This window comes from Scyliorhinus torazame, chromosome 22 (genome assembly GCF_047496885.1).
Source record: "Scyliorhinus torazame isolate Kashiwa2021f chromosome 22, sScyTor2.1, whole genome shotgun sequence".
In the NCBI taxonomy this organism is placed as follows: Eukaryota; Metazoa; Chordata; class Chondrichthyes; order Carcharhiniformes; family Scyliorhinidae; genus Scyliorhinus; species Scyliorhinus torazame.
In genome coordinates this window covers 96,026,092-96,046,547 of record NC_092728.1, presented here as the reverse complement: position 1 = coordinate 96,046,547, position 20,456 = coordinate 96,026,092, and the positions used below count along the sequence as shown (strand labels likewise).

General features: G+C 50.5%; 1 protein-coding gene across 1 annotated transcript in view; it reads right to left on the bottom strand.

Moving 5' to 3' along the window:
• Positions 1-20,456, bottom strand: part of LOC140399244 (hemicentin-1-like) — a 492,970-nt gene that overhangs the window by 221,458 nt on the left and 251,056 nt on the right. The window contains 8 exon segments of the mRNA XM_072488667.1: positions 1,512-1,793; positions 2,674-2,835; positions 5,156-5,278; positions 7,784-7,880; positions 10,592-10,767; positions 12,803-12,914; positions 17,650-17,801; positions 19,340-19,516. Of these exon segments, the coding sequence (XP_072344768.1) occupies positions 1,512-1,793; positions 2,674-2,835; positions 5,156-5,278; positions 7,784-7,880; positions 10,592-10,767; positions 12,803-12,914; positions 17,650-17,801; positions 19,340-19,516 (1,281 nt within the window).

The following is a 20,456-nucleotide window of genomic DNA, read 5'->3' as shown; positions in this document are numbered from 1 at the left end:
TGGACTGTATCAGTACAGGAATATACATACTCTGTAATTACCAGGACCCCATTTGAACTACTCCAGGGTATTTTGTGAGAATTTGACTTTCTTTGTCCATAAGAATATTTATGGGCGTGTACAGAGAAGCCTGATTGTCAACTTGCAAAAAAGTAATATAATTAACCCTTTGGGCATCAAATTACACTTTTCACATTTCAAACGCCTTGCACATTTTCAGTTGTACAATGTAACGTCAGGTCACATGGCTAAACAAGATACTGCCTGGCCACAAATGTAACTTGAGCGCCAGATTTTACTGGTGAATGACTGCACTGGGTCCCTGACTCCTGGTTAATATTCCAGACCAAACCCAATTAGTGAATTGCGGTAAGCTTGTCCAGTATGCCAGAGGTCATCATAGCCGTGTCCAGCATATTTTCAAGCAGAGTTGGCTTGATGGAAAATCTAGTGCAGAAACCTTGGCCAGTTGGCCAATTGCATTGGTCACACCTATCGTCCAGATACCAATTGGTCATTTGCGTGGTCCACACACACACTAGTACGAGCATCTCCCTATCTCAGTGGCTCTCAAAATGTGATCCGTGAGGGTCCGCCAAAGGGTCCTGCGGGCTGGCCCAAAATGCAAGTCACTGATTTGTGGCGCCATGGCTGAGGGCTTATGGGAGAACCAGGCCAGAACCACCATGCGCATGACACCACACAACCAGACCATCTCCCGTGTGCGCAGCGCGAGTCCTCAAGGGTGTGGGCAGCAGCAGTTACATTTTCTATGCAAGGTTAATGTTGCTGTTACAACTGCACGATTGGATTTTCAACACGTTGGGGGTTATAAAATGGAGGGGCCGACGAACATGGAGACAGACTGAAGCTCTCCAGCTTGGAACCAGACATCGCCTCATCGATGGTGCATCAAAAGCAGCATCGTTCTTCCCCATTAACTCGGTTTGTTTTGTGTTGGCGAGTGAAAGCGGGTGGGGTAGGGAGCAGTTGGTCATCCTTTGCCCCACTTAAGTGGTCCGCGGATGACAATGTTTGAGAAGCACTCACTGTTCCGGCTAAAAGTCAGATAACTCACCATAACCAAGGACAGAAATGGTTTTGGTGTCTGTGAAACTCACACAATCAAGAGATTACGGGCCGAGTGATGGAAAGTGGGGTTCGAATAGATTGGTGTTGATGGCCAACAGAGACACGACTAGGCCAAGAGCCTGTTTTTATGCTGTAAAACTTCACAAGGTGCCTCAGAGCACCAAATGACAGTTTGAAAGAATAAACTCTAAGCTGAGGGGAGCACTTAAGTGAAAATTAAATCTGATCAGAGGTTCACTTAGATGAATTCATGACCCTTTATCCAGTTATACTGTCCTGAGCTCTGCTCACTGTAAGATCTACATGTTGTATTGCCCCTGGCCTTAGCTCCTTCTGTCTATTTGTCTTGTTGGTCACATAACCAGTTAGTTTAAAAGGTGATCTGTCTGTTCAAAACCAGTAGTAACTCGAACGCTTACCGCGAACACTCAAATCAAACTTCCTGTCCGATCGCCCGGCCACGCTAACAGCCAGACAGGTGTAGCGGCCGGTGTGGTGCTCTTGTGCCCTCTGAACCTTCAGAGTGCGGCCCTCGTTCTCCACTCGGACACCTCTCCTGCTCACCACGGGACGCCCGTCTTTCATCCAGGTCAATGTTGGCTGAGGAATTCCATACGCTTCGCATTCCAATGTGACCCCAGCTCCCCTGGTGATCAAAATTTCCGTTGGCCTTCCGCCCCCATTCTTAATCTTTGGCGTCACTGAAACAAGAGAGGGAAAACCGGGAAGAGTCGCTTGGTGAGAGATACTCATTCAGAGGGATACCATGGGACAGACCTTCTGATCTCCAGGTGGTTGTACCCCGGAGGTAGCCCTCCTGGATGCATTGGGGAACACCTCGGAAGTCTCCACACACTGACCACATGGGAAGTAGGCCATTTGGGCCTAGAACCTTCCGGAATTCGACTTCAGATGGTTCCGATTCACTTGCCAGGATAGTTACCCAGGAAAGATTAGAGGGTTAAAATCAGCTCGAACCTTTGTAACTATGTTACTGACCATCGACTCCCCATTTGGACCCTTAACTAACCTCTGACCACCAGTTATTCCCCAGACCACCCAGCTCATCCAACCTCTGACTCCGCCTCCAATGTCAACAACCTCCCCCATCGCCTCCTGCCCCAATTCTAAGTGTCCGGCCCCCCCCCCCAAACACCCATTAACCCCCAACTTCATCCTTGACCGCACCTGATCCACCCTACCCCGCTCACCCACCAATCTGCCACCCTCACCCGTCACCCACCTACCTGCAACCCTATCCTCTCACCCACTCACCTGGCACCCTCACTCTCTCACCTTACACAAGAGACCTTTACATTTACTGGAATAGGGCAGCTAGTGTCATAAGAAAGGGGCGTGGCCTGGCTTCCCCCCACAATCCTGCCCCAGACCAGATATTTTTGAGGGTGCCAGGTTCGGAAGGCCAGGTGAGAATGCGGAGCTCCGGAGCAAGCTAAATAAATTGGAGCGCAGTGACAATCCGACAGTAATGGCCACTCCTTGGCAGAGTCGCTTTCCCATTTTATCAGAACCAGTTCCATTACATAAAACATTTCTACTTCTCAATCGACGCACACTCACCATAAACCTCCACACTATAGTCCTTCTTGTTTGTCCCAGCTAGATTAGTCCCTACACATGTGTAGTTTCCAGTGTCTGATATCCGAGTACTGGATATCTGCAACATCTGTCTCCCTGAAAGAATAGTAATTCGACCATCTTTCCCTGTGAAGAGCGACACCCCTGTGATTGATGGGGTGGAACAGAGAACAAACAATATTAAGAGGTCTGTAAAATCAGGTTTCTGTAAAAGCAAACTCAGACAAGAAGAAAACCATTTACTCTTTTTTGTTACTGATCAATAGACTTTCTTTATTTACCACCCAAAAACCGATCATCGATGGATCGCCCTATTATAATAATCTCTTCTCATAACTATAGTCTCAGTAGACTCAATAGCTGAAAAGAATGGATTAATCAAGTTGGATGTTTCCAAGGGAGCGTATTTATGGTGCATAGTTATTAATTTGGAGATTTGTCAGGGATTAAGTATGTCATAAACTCTGAATCTCCAGAACCTACTGCTCAATTTATTCCACTCTTAGCCTCCATGTTATTTTTAAGAACTTTCTGAATTTACACATTCATTGCCGATTAAATGCACCGTGGAAAGTTAAGTCTGGTGATTAAGAGCGTAAGTATTCTCTGAATAGCCGATTAATCAACCTCTCCTGCCCACAGAAGGAACAATTTAATTGGCTTAATCTCATTCTTGCATGTGGTAAATTGTTCTTTGAGATTTAAAAAAAGGTTATATTTAAAATTTTCTGACCTTTCAGTTTTTCTCTCTCTCAGTCTTTCTTCTCTTTATTTCTCTTCTCTGCCCCTGATTTGACTGTGTTTCTTAATTAATCCTTAAATCTCATTAGGTAAGGAGATATACTATTTGTCCCACCATTCACTGAGGTACGAGGTGCCCTGCCGCTCTCGACCCGTCATTAGCAGATCACATTCCCAGCAAATTATGGGCGGTACGGTAGCAGAGTGGTTAGCACTGTTGCTTCACTGCGCCAGGGACCCGGGTTCGATTCCCGGCTTGGGTCACTGTCTGTGCGGAGTCTGCACATCCTCCCCGTGTCTGCGTGGGTTTCCTCCGGGCGCTCCGGTTTCCCCCCACAAGTCCCGAAAAGACGTGCTTGTTAGGGCAATTGGACATTCTGAATTCTCCCTCAGTATACCCGAACAGGCGCTGGAGTGTGGTGACTAGGGGATTTTCACAGTAACTTCATTGCAGTGTTAATGTAAGCCTACTTGTGACAATAATAAAGATTATTATTATGGTGAGAACATTCCTCAAGCTGGAGGGGAGAGGGAAGAGTCTAACTCACGATGTACACCATGAGGTGCTTCATCTCAGCAAGACTCGTCCCAATATTCAAACTTTGGTCCAACAGGCTTCTGTGCATTTGTATTCTGTAACCTAATTTTAAAGATCTGTACATCTGAACTTTCCCCAAATCTCTCTCATTTTCAATTTGTTTTACCATTTTGCAAATATTTCCTTGTCCTTAATCTTCCTTGCAATATGGGTCACTGGACGAACTCATTCACTTATTTCTGTTCTGCTGCAAACTGCTTCTATTTCTCTCCACATTTAACTAAGCTCCCTGATTTTATTATCTGCAAATGTTGGTATCTTTCCCCCTTTATCAGATCCGGATCATTTATAACTCTTAAAAACAGCAACGGCCCAAACATTTATCGTTAAGGGGCATCATTGTTCACACCTCCCCAAACTTAAAGACATCCACCTACTCCCTACCTTCAGCCAAGCACATCCTGTGCAGAATTAAAAATGCTGAGGCAAAGACGCTGTGATTATTGTCTTTGCCTCACTGGTCATAGAGCTGCTCATTACCCCTTTACAAATTTAGTATAAGTTCACCAGAATGTCATCCTTCCTTTCAGAAGGAAACTTTCATAGAATTTACAGGGCAGAAGGAGGCCATTCAGCCCATCAAGTCTGCGCCGGCCCTTGGAAAGAGCTCCCTACTTAAGCCCATGCCTCTACCCTATCCCCGTACCCAGTAACCCCACCTAACTTTTTTGGATACTAGGGGCAATTTATCATGGCTAATCCACCTAACCTGCACATCTTTGGACTGTGGGAGGAAACCGGAGCACCCGGAGGAAACCCACGCAGACACGGGGAGAAAGTGCAAACTCCACACAGACAGTGACCCAAGACAGGAATCGAATCTGGGGCCCTGGAGCTGTGAAGCAACTGTGCTAACAACTGTGCTACTGTGCTGCCCGGGAACTTTAGAGGCTGCTGGGGTGGATATAGCTACCAGATGAATATAGAATGGGAGGAGGACGTCACCTCTCTCCAGCTTAATGGCACAACTCATCTTGTATTCCAACCCACTCTTCGTCACAACTCAGCTCCTCCGTCAGTACAAATAGAATTTCTCATCAAGGGGGAAAGGTTGGATGAGGGGATTTTCTCTTTACACCCGGATGGTCCAATCAGAGACACAGGGCAAGGTACTGGGCTGCTTACCATTCTTCTGCCACTCGAGATTGGGTGAGGGAATCCCGCTGCATTCACAAAACAAACTCACTGAGTTCCCCTCGATTACCGTCACAGACGCTTGGTCCTCCAATCCATGAAACGCCGGGGGCACTGGAAAATAGTTCAAAACATTTCTTCACGGCAAGTCGGTGGGAGAAAACAACATTCCTCTTGTGACTGGCTGATGGCTTGCAATCATAGAAAAAAACATAACCCCCGTTACACATCTTGAGCGGGATTCTCCGCAATCGGCGCGATGTTCGCCGACCGGCGGCAAAAACGGCGCGAATCAGTCCGGCATCGCGCCGCCCCAAAGGTGCGGAAGTCTCTGCATCTTGAGGGGCCGAGCCCTCACCTTGAGGGGCTAGGCCCGCGCCGGACTGATTTCCGCCCCGCCAGCTGGCGGGAAAGGCCTTTGGTGCCCCGCCAGCTGGCGCGGAAATGACTTTGCCGTACGACGCATGCGCGGGAGCGTCAGCGGCCGCTCACAGCATCCCCGCGCATGCGCAGTGGAGGGGGTCTCTTCCGCCTCCACCATAGTGGAGACCATGGCGAAGGCGGAAGGAAAAGAGTGCCCCCACGGCACAGGCCCTGGCGATTCTCCGACCCGGCGGGGGGTCGGAGAATCCCACCCCTTATCCCAACTCTAATCCCACAGCAGGCCAGCAGGCTGAGAACCATAGGAACGTCGGAATTTACAGCATGGGAAAGAGTCCATTCGGCCCATTGTATCTATGCTGGTCGACGAGCAGCCATCCAGCCTCTGCACACTCCCCAGCGCTCGGCCTGTAGCCTTGCAGGTTACAGCACTTCAAGCGAATATTCAAGATCTTTTTTTAAAGTGAATGGAGTTTCTGCCTCTGCTACCCTTTCAGGCATTGAGTCACAGTTGCCCGTTACTCTATGGCCGAAAAGATTTACCCTCGAATCCCCTCAAAAGCTCCTACCTCTTACTCCAATTTTTAAAATTTTATCATGGGATGCAGGCGTTGCGAGCAAGGCCAACACTTGTTGCCCAGCCCTAATTGCCCTTGAACTGACTGGGTTGCTTGACCACTTCAGAGGGCAGTTAAGAGTCAATGACATTCTTGAGGAGCTGGAGTCACCTGTAGGCCAGAACAAGGTAAGGGCGGCAGATTTCCTTCCCTGAGTGAACCAGGTGGGTTTTTAGAACAATTGACAACCTTCTCACCAATAACTTCCAAAGGAAATCTTGGGGGGGATTCTCCGGGCCCTCAGACAGGTGTTCCTCGGCGGCATGCCCATTCGCCGGGGGCGGGATTCTCTCTTCCTGCCGCTTGTCAATGGGATTTCCCGCTGAAGCCACCTCACACCGGCGGGAAACCGGCCGGCTGCCAACGGGAAAAAAAAGTATCCCAACGGCCAGAGAATTCCGGCCTGGGTGTACACTTGAGGGAAATAAAGTTGTCGGGTTAATAAGGATGGAGCTGGGGGAATGGGACTGTTGGATGGCTCTGCAGGGATCTAGCAGCGACTTGAGGGACTGAATGATCTCCTTCTGTAACGACCCTGCAATGCTTAAACATTCACATGTGAGGCCCCGTCATGTCTTGACTCTTTACCTTTTCTCTCCCAATTTAGGCTTCATTAAATCAGTTTCTCTTTTATTTGTTTTATTTCTCTGTTACCTTCATCTAATAGAGCAGTGGTTGTAAGATACATTTTTGTCTCGCAGTGCTCTCCTGTAGCCTCTGGCTTGAGCCTCTACTGCTCCAGCGCACTCACACCTTGCTCAAGGAGTGGCTGACTGTTCAGTGTGTGAAAGTCTGAAACGTGAACTTCGGTTCTGGTGCCCCAGGTTTTCCCAGAGTAGGAGCCAACAGGGGGATTTCTTCAGAACACTGACTTATTCCCAAGCCATGCACCGTACAGATGTGTTTTCAATCCTTAACGCAGCCACTGACTTCAAGTTTGTGTTGAGAGCTCAGTCCGTTTTTTATTTCAGATCAGATAAAGTCCCTATTCCCAACTATTGCTCTTTGCGCCTGACTGCTCAGTTTCAGAGTGTCACCAGACACCGCATGTGTCTTATTTCCACGCATCTGCCAGGCGAGCGCATCAATGAATCATTCTCCATCCACTGAAGATAGCCATTGACAGCCAGATGTGTGACTCACTCCAGTAATCCTTGTAAAAGTGAGGCCAGATGCTCCACAACATTGAAGCATTTTAACTCTGTGACTGTGAGTGATGGGGTCAGCAGCTTTGATTCCACGGAAACGGACACAGCTTTCAGTCAGCACCTTTACACAAGTGAGCACATTCATTTACCACTGTGCACTGGACAGCACTCTAAAAGATAAAGACAAGGGTCAGAATTCTCCGGCCGTTGGAATTCTCTTTACCCGCCACCAGGGAACGGCGCGCCGCCTGAGAAACACGGGACTCGGGCACCGGAAAATCCAGCTCAAGGTTTCCAGTGACCCTCGATAGGCCAGGCATGAAACATCCACGGAGTTCTGAGCAGAACACTCACCCTCTCGCTCACGGACAACGTGGGGAGAGGCAGGGAAAATTCAAATGCGAAAAGAGGGGGGACCGAATACCGAGAGGGAGAGTCGGCCTCCCAGAGGCGGTGACGCGCGTGCCGCTTACCCCACACGTCTAAGTTGTAGTTCTTCTCCGTCTTTCCAGCGTCGTTTGAGGCCTCACAGGTGTAGCGGCCGGCATCTTGGGCCTGGGCACTCTGGATCTAAGGAGACCAACAAAAATCATCAAATGTTTCTTCCAAGATATGTACGGCTGGCAACCTGCGGGAGCTGCCGTCTGCATTTGGCTCCATCACCCTGGGGTAAGCGGAGAGTTTGGATGTCAAGATAAATGGCAAGAGCAAAGCTTCGGAGACACATGAGGCGGGATTCTCCAGGCCCCTCAGCCATGTGTTTCTCAGTGCCGCGCCGTTCGCTGGCGGCGGAATTCTCTCTTCCCACCGCTTGTCAATGGGATTTCCCACTGAAGCCACTTCAGGTTGCTGGGATACCCGTGGGCGGGAGGCGCGCTGCCAGCGGGAAAAGAGAATCCCGACGGCCAGAGAATTGCGGCCATGATTAGTCAAAGGGTTGAATTCATGTCCAATCCCATCTAGCCTCCGTCAGCCATGGTTCTGTTAGTAGCTCTCTTGCCTCTGAGTCAAAAGGTTCTGGGTTCAAATCCCACCCTTGAACCAAAGCAGTCACTTCAGTGCAGTGCTGAGGGAGTGCTGCACTGTCAGAGGCTACTTTTCAAAAGTGCTTCACTGGCAGTAAAGCACTTTGAGACATCTAACGGGCATAAAAGGTGCTATATAAAGGTAAATATTTATTTTATTTCAAATTATTATTCGAGTACATCAGCCAGTTATGAACGGAGTCAAGGGTTATTTTGTGAGGGCCACGAAGAACCCAGCACGAGTTGAAGGATAGGAAGAAATAACATTTATTTACAATAACACATATATACAACAGCAGCAGCAACTCCCTTGCTGCTCACTCCTCTCTAGCTGGTTCCAAACTGGCCAGCTTTATTTATGCAGGGAATCTGCTGATGATTTCTCCCTCCCCCTCATTGGGGAAGCTCATACTCCCAAAGGATTGTGGGATGGCCATTAGTCCCCAGCCAGTGGTAAGCACGCAGCTTATAACATGGAGAGGAGACTAGTAAATGGAGCGGAGGCCAACATCAGATCAGCCATGGTCTTATTGAACGCCAGAGAAGGCCCGATGGGCTGAATGGCAGAGCTGACTCGATGGGCTGAATGGCCGTATAAATCACTGGTCTGATTCTAACTCCGGCACTCAGTGAAGCCCTGGTAACTATCGCAGTCTAATCACATGAAGGATTTCGCTGTTCAGGGATGGTGGATCATGGAGAGAAACACCCACGAGAACCCTGGATATTGGGAAAGAGGACATTTTAATGTGACTCATTTTAATGAGATTTCATGATGATAACAAGGACTGGTGAATAAACCTGACAAATAGTTTCACTGTGACAAAAGATTTAAACACCAGGAGCCATGAGAAAATGTGAGGACATTAGGAGAGAGTCAGGACGTTGGGGGAAACCTTTCCACACGGAGGATCATAGGCTGGAGAAATCAGTTCCCTGGGAAGATCATCGAAGTGAACAGTAACAGCTGATAAAGGGAAGGTTGTTTCTGGAGGGAGGAATGTTTGAGGGATTACAATAAGAGGGTGGGTACATGGGGTCGAGATTCATTAAAAGAGGGTGGATTTAGGATGTGGTGTTTTCTTGTCCCTAAGAAACTCGAGCTTAAATGCATGAATCTCCCATACACATAGGTACCTGCAGAATGATTCCTAATATTAACCATCGCCCTAGTTACAGCCTCACTGCAAATTCACCGTCAATAAGAGAGCGTGCAATAAAATTTATGGCTGGGATTCTTCGAGCCTCCGCGCCGCAATCGCGCCCTGCACGGGGGCGGACCATGGGGCGTCAGACCCCCGATTTGGTCAGATGCCTTCCCGCGATCGGAGAGTCGCCATCAATCGCGTGCGCGCGGTGGACGCGACGCTGGTCGGGGGCCATTGAAAGAGGCGATTCTGCGCCGGCAACTGGCCAAGTTCCCGTCGGCGTGGTTCCAACATGGTTCCATCTGGCGGGGGCTCGGAGTCGCGGCTGCGGTGGCCGTCCTGGTGGGGGCATCTGTCACGGGGGGGGGGGGGGGGGGGGGGGGGACCTATTTCTTCGGCGCCGCCCTGTTGTGCGAGTCTGCCATGTCACGCGGGGCCGGCACCACGGGCGGCCGCCGCCCGCAGGTGCGGACCTGCGGTCGGAAGTGCAGGCCCCGTGCCGGCAGCCGGAGCTGCGTGGAGCACTCCGGGGCCCTGCAAGCCCCCTTCAAAAACGCAGAATCACTCCAGACTTTCTAGAAAACGGTGCGGGGTGATTGGCGCCCGTTTTCCCGTGGGTGTGGGGACATAGCCCCATTATTGGAGAATCCCGCCCGATATTCCTCAATTTTCTTTGTTTTAAAAAAACGAATAAAAGTGAGGCTATTATAACCAATCCAGAGACCTGAGCACAAAATCTCGGCTGGAACTTCAGTGCAGTACCTGGGGAATGCTGCACTGTCAGAAGTGCCGTCCTTTGGATAAGATGTTCAACCGAGGTCCCAAGAGCCTCCCACAGCATTATAGTGAAGGAGATCAGGGACGTTGTCTCCGATAATGTCCTGGACAGTTTTGTCCCCCAATCCACATCACTTAAAAACAAGGTGGATATACCTGCGATTCAGGTGCCCTATTTCATCAAATATTTAATTAATTGTAAACACCCGAGGGTGTGAAAAACACCCATATGAACACAAGTCCTTCCCTTATTTAATATTTAACTTTGGTGTTTGGAACGGAGAACAAAGACGTTCATATATGAGATGGGAGACTGGATGGTAACACTGACCTCTAAGACACTGGCATTAGCAGAGAGTCTGTGACGTGCACGCACTGGTATAGGTAGACCATCCTTCATCCAACTGAGAATGGGTGGTGGGAATGCCTGGCTCTGACACTCCAAGGACACTGAATCATTCAAATTGACAGCGATATTCTGCTCGTCTCCCAGAATACTCGGTGGAACTACAAGATAAAAAATGATGAATCTGGTCAGTTTTTCAAGCTCAGTCAGCAAGGTGCTGATTCCACTATAATCTACCTCTCCAAGGTGACTGGCAGTTTGGTACATTTAACACACGCAGTGCCACACAGAAGAGACGGCCACACCGGGATTCCGCAAATGGTGAGTTAGAATAAAACAGAACACAGAATCCCTACAGTGCAGAAGGAGGCCATTCGGCCCATCGAGTCTGTACCGGCCCTCTGAAAGAGCACCTTACCTGGGTCCACTCCCCCACCCTATCGCCGTAACCCCACCTAACCTGCACAGCTCTGGACACCAAGGGGCAACTTAGCGTGGCCAATCCACCTAACCTGCACAAATGTTGGACTGCAGGAGGAAACGGGAGCACCCGGAAGAAACCCACGCAGACATGGGGAGAAAGTGCAAACTCTATACGGTCGCCCAAGGCTGGAATTGAACCCGGGTCTCTGGCGCTGTGAGGCAGCAGTGCTAACTACTGTGTCACAGTGCTGCCCCAAAGTTGCTGAATTCGATCTCACTGGAGGGGGAGGGAATGCAGTTCACAGGGAATGAAGGAGAAGGAACTCAATCCCTTCTCTTGGGAGTGCTTAGAGCGAGCATGTGGTGCTTCCACTACGCAAGGAATAGAACCGCAGAAGGAAAACATCCCTCAAAGACAATCCCAGTTCCGTCTAGTTGGATTGGATTGGATTTGTTTATTGTCACGTGTACCGAGGTACAGTGAAAAGTATTTTTCTGCGAGCAGCTCAACAGATCATTAAATACATGGGAAGAAAAGGGAAGAAAAGAAAATACATAATAGGGCAACACAACATATACAATGTAACTACATAAGCACTGGCATCGGATGAAGCATACAGGGTGTAGTGTTAATGAGGTCAGTCCATAAGAGGGTCATTTAGGAGTCTGGTGACAGAGGGGAAGAAGCTGTTTTTGAGTCTGTTCGTGCGTGTTCTCAGACTTCTGTATCTCCTGCCCGATGGAAGAAGTTGAAAGAGTGAGTAAGCCGGGTGGGAGGGATCTTTGATTATGCTGCCCACTTTCCCCAGGCAGCGGGAGGTGTAGATAGAGTTAATGGATGGGAGGCAGGTTCGTGTGATGGGCTGGGCGGTGTTCACGACTCTCTGAAGTTTCTTGTGGTCCTGGGCCGAGCAGTTGCCATACCAGGCTGTGATGCAGCCCGATAGGATGCTTTCTATGGTGCATCTGTAAAAGTTGGTAAGGGTTAATGTGGACATGCCAAATTTCCTTAGTTTCCTGAGGAAGTATAGGCGCTGTTGTGCTTTCTTGGTGGTAGCGTCGACGTGGGTGGACCAGGACAGATTTTTGGCGATGTGCACCCCTAGGAATTTGAAACTGCTAACCATCTCCACCTCGGCCCCGTTGATGCTGACAGGGGTGTGTACAGTACTTTGCTTCCTGAAGTCAATTACCAGCTCTTTAGTTTTGCTGGCATTGAGGGAGAGATTGTTGTCTCTACACCACTCCACTAGGTTCTCTATCTCCCACCTGTATTCTGACTCGTCGTTATTCGAGATCTGGAGTCTTCGAGTTAATGCTTTCGAAGACTTCACCCCTCCACAAAATCAGGCAGAATAGATGCCTGATCAGATCCTGGAGAAGGCAAAGATCTGAAGCTTCATTAAATAGGGGAAACATGTTATTTTCCCCGTACAGTTTCCATGTCCTTATTATTTGATCAAGAGCTCAGAACCCACGTGATTATCATTATGTAATCCACTGCTGGCTACAGTAACAAATGCCGTCTGGAGTGAGGGACAGATGGTTAATTAAAGCAACGGATTGTTACCTCATCATTCATCAGCTCTTTGCCTTCTGCTGCAGGAAGGAACCAGCTTGATACAGCCCCACACTCACACCAGATAACCCGACTGGCAGTGTGTCATGTCGCCAATGGACAGTTGAACGAATCAGCTACCTCAGCAAGTTTCACCAGTCAACCTTAATAACCTGTTATCAAGTTTATTTCAAGAGTGGTTCAAATCTACTTACGATGCACTTGCAGGCGAATTTCTCTCTGGTCCTCTCCAGCCGGATTTACAGCGACACAGGAGTATGTTCCTGAATCAGAGAAACGAGCGCTGGCTAAGGACAGAATCTGAACCTCCAACAGGAATAAGCGGAGAGCAAAAAAAAACATTTCAAAGTCAGGCTCAGTCTCGTGGGGACAGTCGCACAGCAGTAATTTTGTTGAACTGGTAATCCAGAAGCCCGGACTAATGCCCCAGACAAAAATTCAAATCCATAGAATCTCTACAGCGCAGAAGGAGGACATTCAGCCCATCGAGTCTGCAAAAACCCTCTGAAACCTAACCTAATCCTCTGAAATCTAACCTGCACATCTTTGGACTGTGGCAGGTGGGGGGGGTGGAGTTTAGGGTTGCTGCTGCACTGTCCGAGGGGGAACTGAAAATGGAAGAGGTGGTCAGGGGTCCCCCGCCTGGGGGACTGGAGGGTGCGGGAGGCGCGAGCACGGGACTGACCTATAGGAGATGGCTAGTCGGCGGGGGGTGGGGGGTGGGGGTAGGTAACCCCCCAATCCGGCTGATCACGTGGAATGTGAGAGGCCTAAATGGGCCGGTTAAGAGGGCCCGAGTGTTCGCGCACCTCAAGGGACTGAGGTGGTCATGCTTCAGGAGACACATCTGAAGGTGGCAGATCAGGTCAGGTTAAGGAAGGGATGGGTGGGACAGGTGTTCCATTTGGGGCTGGATGCGAAGAATAGAGGGGTGGCAATACTGGTGGGAAGGGGGGTGTCGTTTGTGGCCAAGAACATAGTAGCGGACAAGGGAGGCCGATACGTGATGGTGAGCGGTAGGTTGCAGGGGACGGGGGTGGTACTGGTGAATGTATATGCCCCAAATTGGGACGATGCTGGATTCATGAAACGGATGTTGGGGCGTATTCCGGACCTGGAGATAGGGAGTTTGATAATGGGTGGGGATTTTAACACGGTGCTGGACCCAGCATTAGATCGTTCCAGATCTAGGACGGGGAAGAGGCCCCGCACTGGGTGGAGCTGTAGTTGGGGGAGGAGAGGGACCAATGCCCGCTGTGGCGGTTGGATGTGGGACTGCTGGCAGACGAGGAAGTGTGCGGGAGGGTGCGGGGGTGTACTGAAAGGTATCTGAAGGCTAACGACAACGGGGAGGTGCAGGTGGGAGTAGTATGGGAGGCGCTGAAGGCGGTGGTCAGGGGAGAGTTAATCTCCATCAGGGCTCATAGGGAGAAGAGAGAGGGCAGGGAAAGGGAGAGGTTAGTGGGGGAGATTTTAAGGGTGGACAGGAGCTATGCAGAAGCTCCTGATGAGGGACTACTCAGGGAGAGACGAAGTCGCCAGACGGAGTTTGACCTGCTGACTACAGGGAAGGCACAGTGGAGGAAGGCACAGGGGACGATCTACGAATATGGGGAGAAGGCGAGCCGGATGCTGGCACACCAGCTCCGTAAAAGGATGGCAGCGAGGGAAATAGGTGGAGTCCAAGATGGCAGGGGAACTACGGTGTGGAGGACAGGGAAGGTGAATGAGGCTTTTAAGGCCTTTCATGAGGAACTGTATAGGTCCCAGCCCCCAGGGGAAAAAGAGGGGATGCGGCGATTCTTGGATCAGTTGAGGTTCCCAAGGGTGGAGGTACAGGAGGTGGCTGGTTTGGGGGCACCAATTGGGGTGGAGGAGCTGGTTAAAGGACTGGGGAGCATGCAGGCAGGGAAGGCCCTGGGGCCAGATGGGTTCCCGGTGGAGTTCTACAGGAAATATGTAGACCTGTTAGCCCCGTAAGGACCTTCAATGAATCAAGGGAGGGGGGGACCCTGCCCCCGACAATGTTGGAGGCGACAATCTCTTTGATCTTGAAGCGGGATAAGGACCCACTGCAATGTGGGTCGTATAGACCGATCTCGCTCCTTAATGTAGACGCGAAGTTGCTGACAAAAATGTTGGCCATGAGGATTGAGGACTGTGTCCCGGGGGTGATTCATGCGGACCAGACGGAATTCGTAAAGGGTAGCCAGTTAAATACCAATGTGCGAAGGCTCCTAAATGTGATAATGATGCCATCGGTGGAGGGAGAAGCGGAGATAGTGACAGCCATGGACGCGGAGAAGGCCTTCGACCGGGTAGAGTGTGAGTATCTCTGGGAAGTGTTGAGGAGGTTTGGGTTCGGGGGAGGGTATATCAGTTGGGTTAGGCTCCTGTATAAAGCCCCGGTGGCGAGTGTGGTCACGAACCGGCGGAGGTCGAAGTATTTCCGGCTGTATCGAGGGACGAGGCAGGGGTGCCCCCTGTCCCCTCTGCTGTTCGCATTAGCAATTGAACCTTTGACCATGGCGTTAAGGGAGTCAGGGAAATGGAAGGGGGTGGTTCGAGGGGGAGAGGAACATCGAGTGTCGCTGTATGCAGACGACCTGTTGCTGTATGTGACGGATCCAGTGGAGGGGATGGTTGAGGTTATGCAGCTCCTACGGGAGTTTGGAGATTTTTCGGGCTATAAGCTCAATATGGGAAAGAGTGAGCTCTTTGTGATCCATCCGGGGGACCAGGGAAGAGGGATAGACGACCTACTATTGAGGAGGGCGGAAAGGAGCTTTCGATACTTGGGGATTCAGATAGCTAGGAGCTGGGGGGCACTGCACAAACTTAATTTGTCGCGGTTGGTGGAACAGATGGAGGAGGATTTTAACAGGTGGGACATGTTGCCACTCTCGCTGGCGGGTAGGGTACAGTCGGTTAAAATGGTGGTCCTCCCGAGATTTCTTTTTGTATTCCAATGCCTCCCAATCATGATCACTAAGGCCTTTTTTAAGAGGGTAAGCAGGAGCATTACGGGATTTGTGTGGGCAAGCAAGACCCCGAGGGTAAGGAGGGGGTTCTTGGAGCGTAGCAGAGACAGAGGACGGTTGGGGGTGCCGAATTTGGAGGGTTACTATTGGGCAGCCAACGTGGCAATGATCCGTAAGTGGGTGATGGAGGGAGAGGGTGCGGCGTGGAAGAGGTTGGAGATGGCGTCCTGCAAAGGAACAAGCCTGGGGGCGCTGGTGACGGCACCGCTGCCGCTCCGCCGACAAGGTATACCACGAGCCCAGTGGTGGCGGCAATGCTAAGGATCTGGGGGCAGTGGAGACGGCATAGGGTGCGACGGGAGCTTCGGTGTGGTCCCCAATTAGAGACAACCACCGGTTTGTCCCAGGAAGGATGGACGGGGGATTTCAGAGCTGGCATCGGGTAGGGATTAGACGAATGGGGGATCTGTTCATTGACGGGACATTTGCGAGCTTAGGGGCGCTGGAGGAGAAGTTTGGGCTACCCCCGGGAAACACCTTCAGGTACATGCAAGTGAGGGCGTCTGTGAGGCGGCAGGTGAGGGAATTTCCGCTACTCCCGGCACAGGGGATTCAAGATAGGGTGATTTCGGGCGTATGGGTCGGGGAGGGCAAGGTGTCGGCGATATACCAGGAGATGAAAGAAGAGGGGGAGGCTTTGGTAGAGGAGCTGAAGGGTAAATGGGAGGAGGAGTTGGGGGAGGAGATTGAGGAGGGGCTATGGGCTGATGCCCTAAGTAGGGTTCATTCCTCTTTCTCGTGTGCCAGGCTTAGCCTGATACAATTTAAGGTGGTTCATAGAGCGCATTTGACGGGGGTGAGGCTGAGCAGGTTCTTTGGGGTGGAGGACAGATGTGGAAGGTGCTCAGGAAGTCCGGCGAACCGTGTCCATATGTTTTGGTCATGTCCGGCACTGGAGGGGTTCTGGAGGGGAGTGGCGGGAACAGTATCTAAGGTGGTGAAAGCCCGGGTCAAGCCAGGCTGGGGGATAGCGCTATTTGGAGTAGTGGAGTGCAGGAGGTGAAAGAAGCCGGAATTCTGGCCTTTGCGTCCCTAGTAGCCTGGCGAAGGATATTGCTAATGTGGAAGGAGGCGAAACCCCCCAGCGTGGAGGCCTGGATAAATGATATGGCAGGGGTTATCAAGTTGGAAAGGATAAAGTTCGCCTTGAGAGGGTCTGCGCAGGGGTTCTACAGGCGGTGGCAACCGTTCCTAGACCATCTCGCGGAGCGTTAGAGGAAGGTCGGACAGCAGCAACAGCAACCCAGGGAGGGTGGGGTGGGGGGGGGGGGGGGGGGGAAACAGCGGTTGAGGGGGGGGGAGAGGGGAGGGAGGGGGGAAGGTTTTTTTTTTCTGGGGGGCATTTGAACAAGAAAACACATGGTAGGATCTGGAAACTGATATGTACGGGAAGAATCCACTGTACAAAGCTTTGTATCTTATTGATTTGCCATGTTCATGGTTTGCCGCGCAAGTTCGTTTTTCTTTGTTTTGTTACGGGGGCGGGGGGGGGGGGGTTTGTTTGTAAGGTAGAAAATATTGTTATTGAAAAATTCTTAATAAAAACATATTTTTAAAAAATCCATCTGCTTCATTAATGCTCTTCAGGGGAGGAAATCTGCCGTCCTTACCCAGCCTGGCCTATATGTGGCCGACTCTTAACTGTCCTCTGAAATGGCCGAGCAAGCCGTTCACTTCGAGGGCAATTTGGGATGACCATTTAGGCCACCGGCACTCCCATTCCAAGAGCAAATGGCTTTTTTAAATGATAAAAAGAGATCTCAATAACTATCTGCTGGTGGGGCAAAGGGTTTCGGGGAAAGAGGAGGGAGAGATTGAGACAAACAGATGGAAACAGGGAACCAGATAGTAAGGTCCCCAGCCCCCTCATAGATCACCGCTCACCTTGGGGGTGAGAGAGATTCTGAGGATATATATGTCTAATTCTTCAACATGCACGTTAATATATTCAAATAAGCTCAAAGGCATCGATAAAACCTGCAAAAGCAAATTTCACTGACCTTCGACCCCTCCGTCACCTTGGACATAGGGATATTGTCTTTCAACCACGTTATTTTGGGGGTTGGGGTTCCTGAAGCCTCACACTGAAGTTCTATTGGCTGGTTTACAAGGACAGTAACCAGGTCAGGAGTGGTCGAGATCACTGGTGGGGCTGCAAACAAAGGCTTTCGATCAGTGAGAATACCAGGAGCGGCGAGGGTCACCTACATTGAACAAAGGAGGAGAAGGAAGCCATTCAGCTCCTTGGGCCTGCTCCACCATTGAATTGGATCATGGCTGCTAATTTACTTGAACGCTGTTTTCCCGTGCACTATCCCGATAATCCTTGTCATCTTTAATATCTAGTGACCAATCAATCCCGTTCTGAACATGGGACCAGGGCACAGAATCCCAAAAATTCACCGCCCACTGATGAAAGAAATTTGTCTACCCTTGGGATTCTTCGTCACCCCAGCTGCGTGCCTCCCAGCGGCACGCCCTTCGCTGGTGGCGGGATTCTCTATTCCCGCCACTTGCCAATGGGATTTCCCATTGGAGCCACCTCATGCCGGCTGGAAACCCGCGGTCGGAGGTGCGCTACCAGCGGGAACAGAATCCCAACCGTTGGAGTATTCCAGCCTTCATCTCAGTCCTAAATGTCCACCTCTTATTCTGAGACTGCACCTTGAGAGGTATTTCCATGGACCCTTTCCCAAGAATGGGAACTAGGCACGTCCGTCAGTGTAAGTACCACACTTATCCTAATGCTATTACTGGGGGATGTATGACTACAACTGGAGCTTCAATGGGAAACCAATACAGACACAATGTGATGTTCGTCATGTGAATAGTGTTGTTGTTGTCATTGCTTCTCTGGGATACTGTGTATTGTTTTGGTCTCCATATTTAAGGAAGGATATACTTGCACTGGGGGCGGTACAGCAAAGGTTCACTAAACTGGTCCCTGGCATGAGGGTTCCATGATAGGTGGCTCAACAAATTGAAACTCTTATTTGCTGGAGTTTAGAAGAATGAGAGGTGACCTCACTGAAACGTACAAGGTTCTGAAGGAGCTTTGATCGGGTGGGCGTTGATAAGATTGTTCCTGCTGCTGGGGATTCTAAAACAGGGGGGCAGAGTCTCAGCTGAAAAGCGACTGCACTCAATAGAGTTGTCAATCTTTGGCATTCTCTAGCCGAGAGGGTTGTGGATGCTCCATTGTTGAATCCATTTGGGACTGGGATGGGCAGTTCTCTTAGGGAATCAAGCGATATGGGGAATGGGCTGGGAAGTGGAATTGAAGGCAATAATCAGTCTCGACTGTATGATTAGCCGAGCAGGCTCGGAGGGGCCAGGTGATCTACTCCCGCTCCTATTCCTTGTGTTCTTGTGTTCGCCAGTTGGACATCTACAGATTACGGCCGTTCTGGTCAGACCTCCTCCACATCTCCAATCAACGCTGCACCAAAATACTCCGCCAATGGCGCGTGAGTGCGGACCGAGGCGAACACTCCTTGGGTTTGCCTTCCCTACTGTGAGAAAGAGCATGGCCTCCGCACCTCCCCCCATGACAATATGGCTGCCTTCAGCATCTTATAGCATGGAGGAGTCAGGCGCGCTCCGCCACGCCCTGCCACTTAGCGCCATCGCACACTCCAGTGTCTCGGCACATTATTATAAACAGTGAGATTATAACGGGATCCAGCTCACCGTAAACCCTTAAGGAATATTGCACTTCGGCGCTGCCAGCCACATTGCTTGCCACGCAGCGATACCGCCCTCTATCAGACAGCTGGACATTCTCTATCCTCAGAGTCCTTCCACTCTCCACCACACGGCGACCAGCCACACGCGTGATCAGCTGGTTCTCCTTGAACCAAGTCAACACTGGATGGCACAGTGACAAAGGTTAGTTAGCGACAGAAAAGATAAACCTCGCTGAAGGTGCACATGGGTTCAATTTCTAAAAATAGGTTTTGAAAACGCACTTGGGATTTTCATTCTCTCGGCTGCCTGGACGAAGGATGCGGAAAATATTGGCAAAGTTCAGCAGAATCGGTGGGTAATTTGGGCAGCGCGGTGGCACCGTGGTTAGCACTGCTGCCTCACGGCGCCGAGGACCCGGGTTCGGCCTCGGGGTCACTATCCGTGTGGAGTTTGCACATTCTCCCTGTCTCTAACCCTAACCCTCACCACCCAAAAAGATGTGCAGGTTAGGTGAGTTGGCCACGTTAAATTGCCCCTCAATTGGAAAAAAAAGAACTGGGTTCTCTAAAAAGTCAGTGGGCAATTTCATTAGAAAATTAAGGTTTACAATGGAAAACCACACCGGTGACAGAAATGAAAACAAACTGAGTTTTATTTTTAAAAGGCATAACTCATAATTCCTGTTTTAAAAATAAATTTAGAGTAGCCCATTCTTTTTTTTCCCAATTAAGGGGCAATTTAGCGTGGCCAATCCACCTACCCCGCACATCTTTTTGGGTGGTGGGAGTGAGACGCACACAGACACGGGGAGTGTGTGCAAACTCCACACGGACAGTGACCTTGGGGCCGGGATTGAACGCGTGTCCTCGGCGCTGTGAGGCTGCAATGACTCACAATTCCGAACAGCATAACATTGATTTCTTGCCGATATCTTGGGTGGGCTTCTCCGTTGAGCCGGCATCGCACCCACACCCGCGGTTTCCCCGGCAGTGTGGGTTGGCCACAATGGGAAGTACCATGGGCAGGTGGTGGGACCGGGGAATCCTGCTGCCGGCGAGGGTGCTCCGCCGAGCAACACACGGCTGGCAGACCGGAAAATCCCACCCCCTTAAGTTCAGTT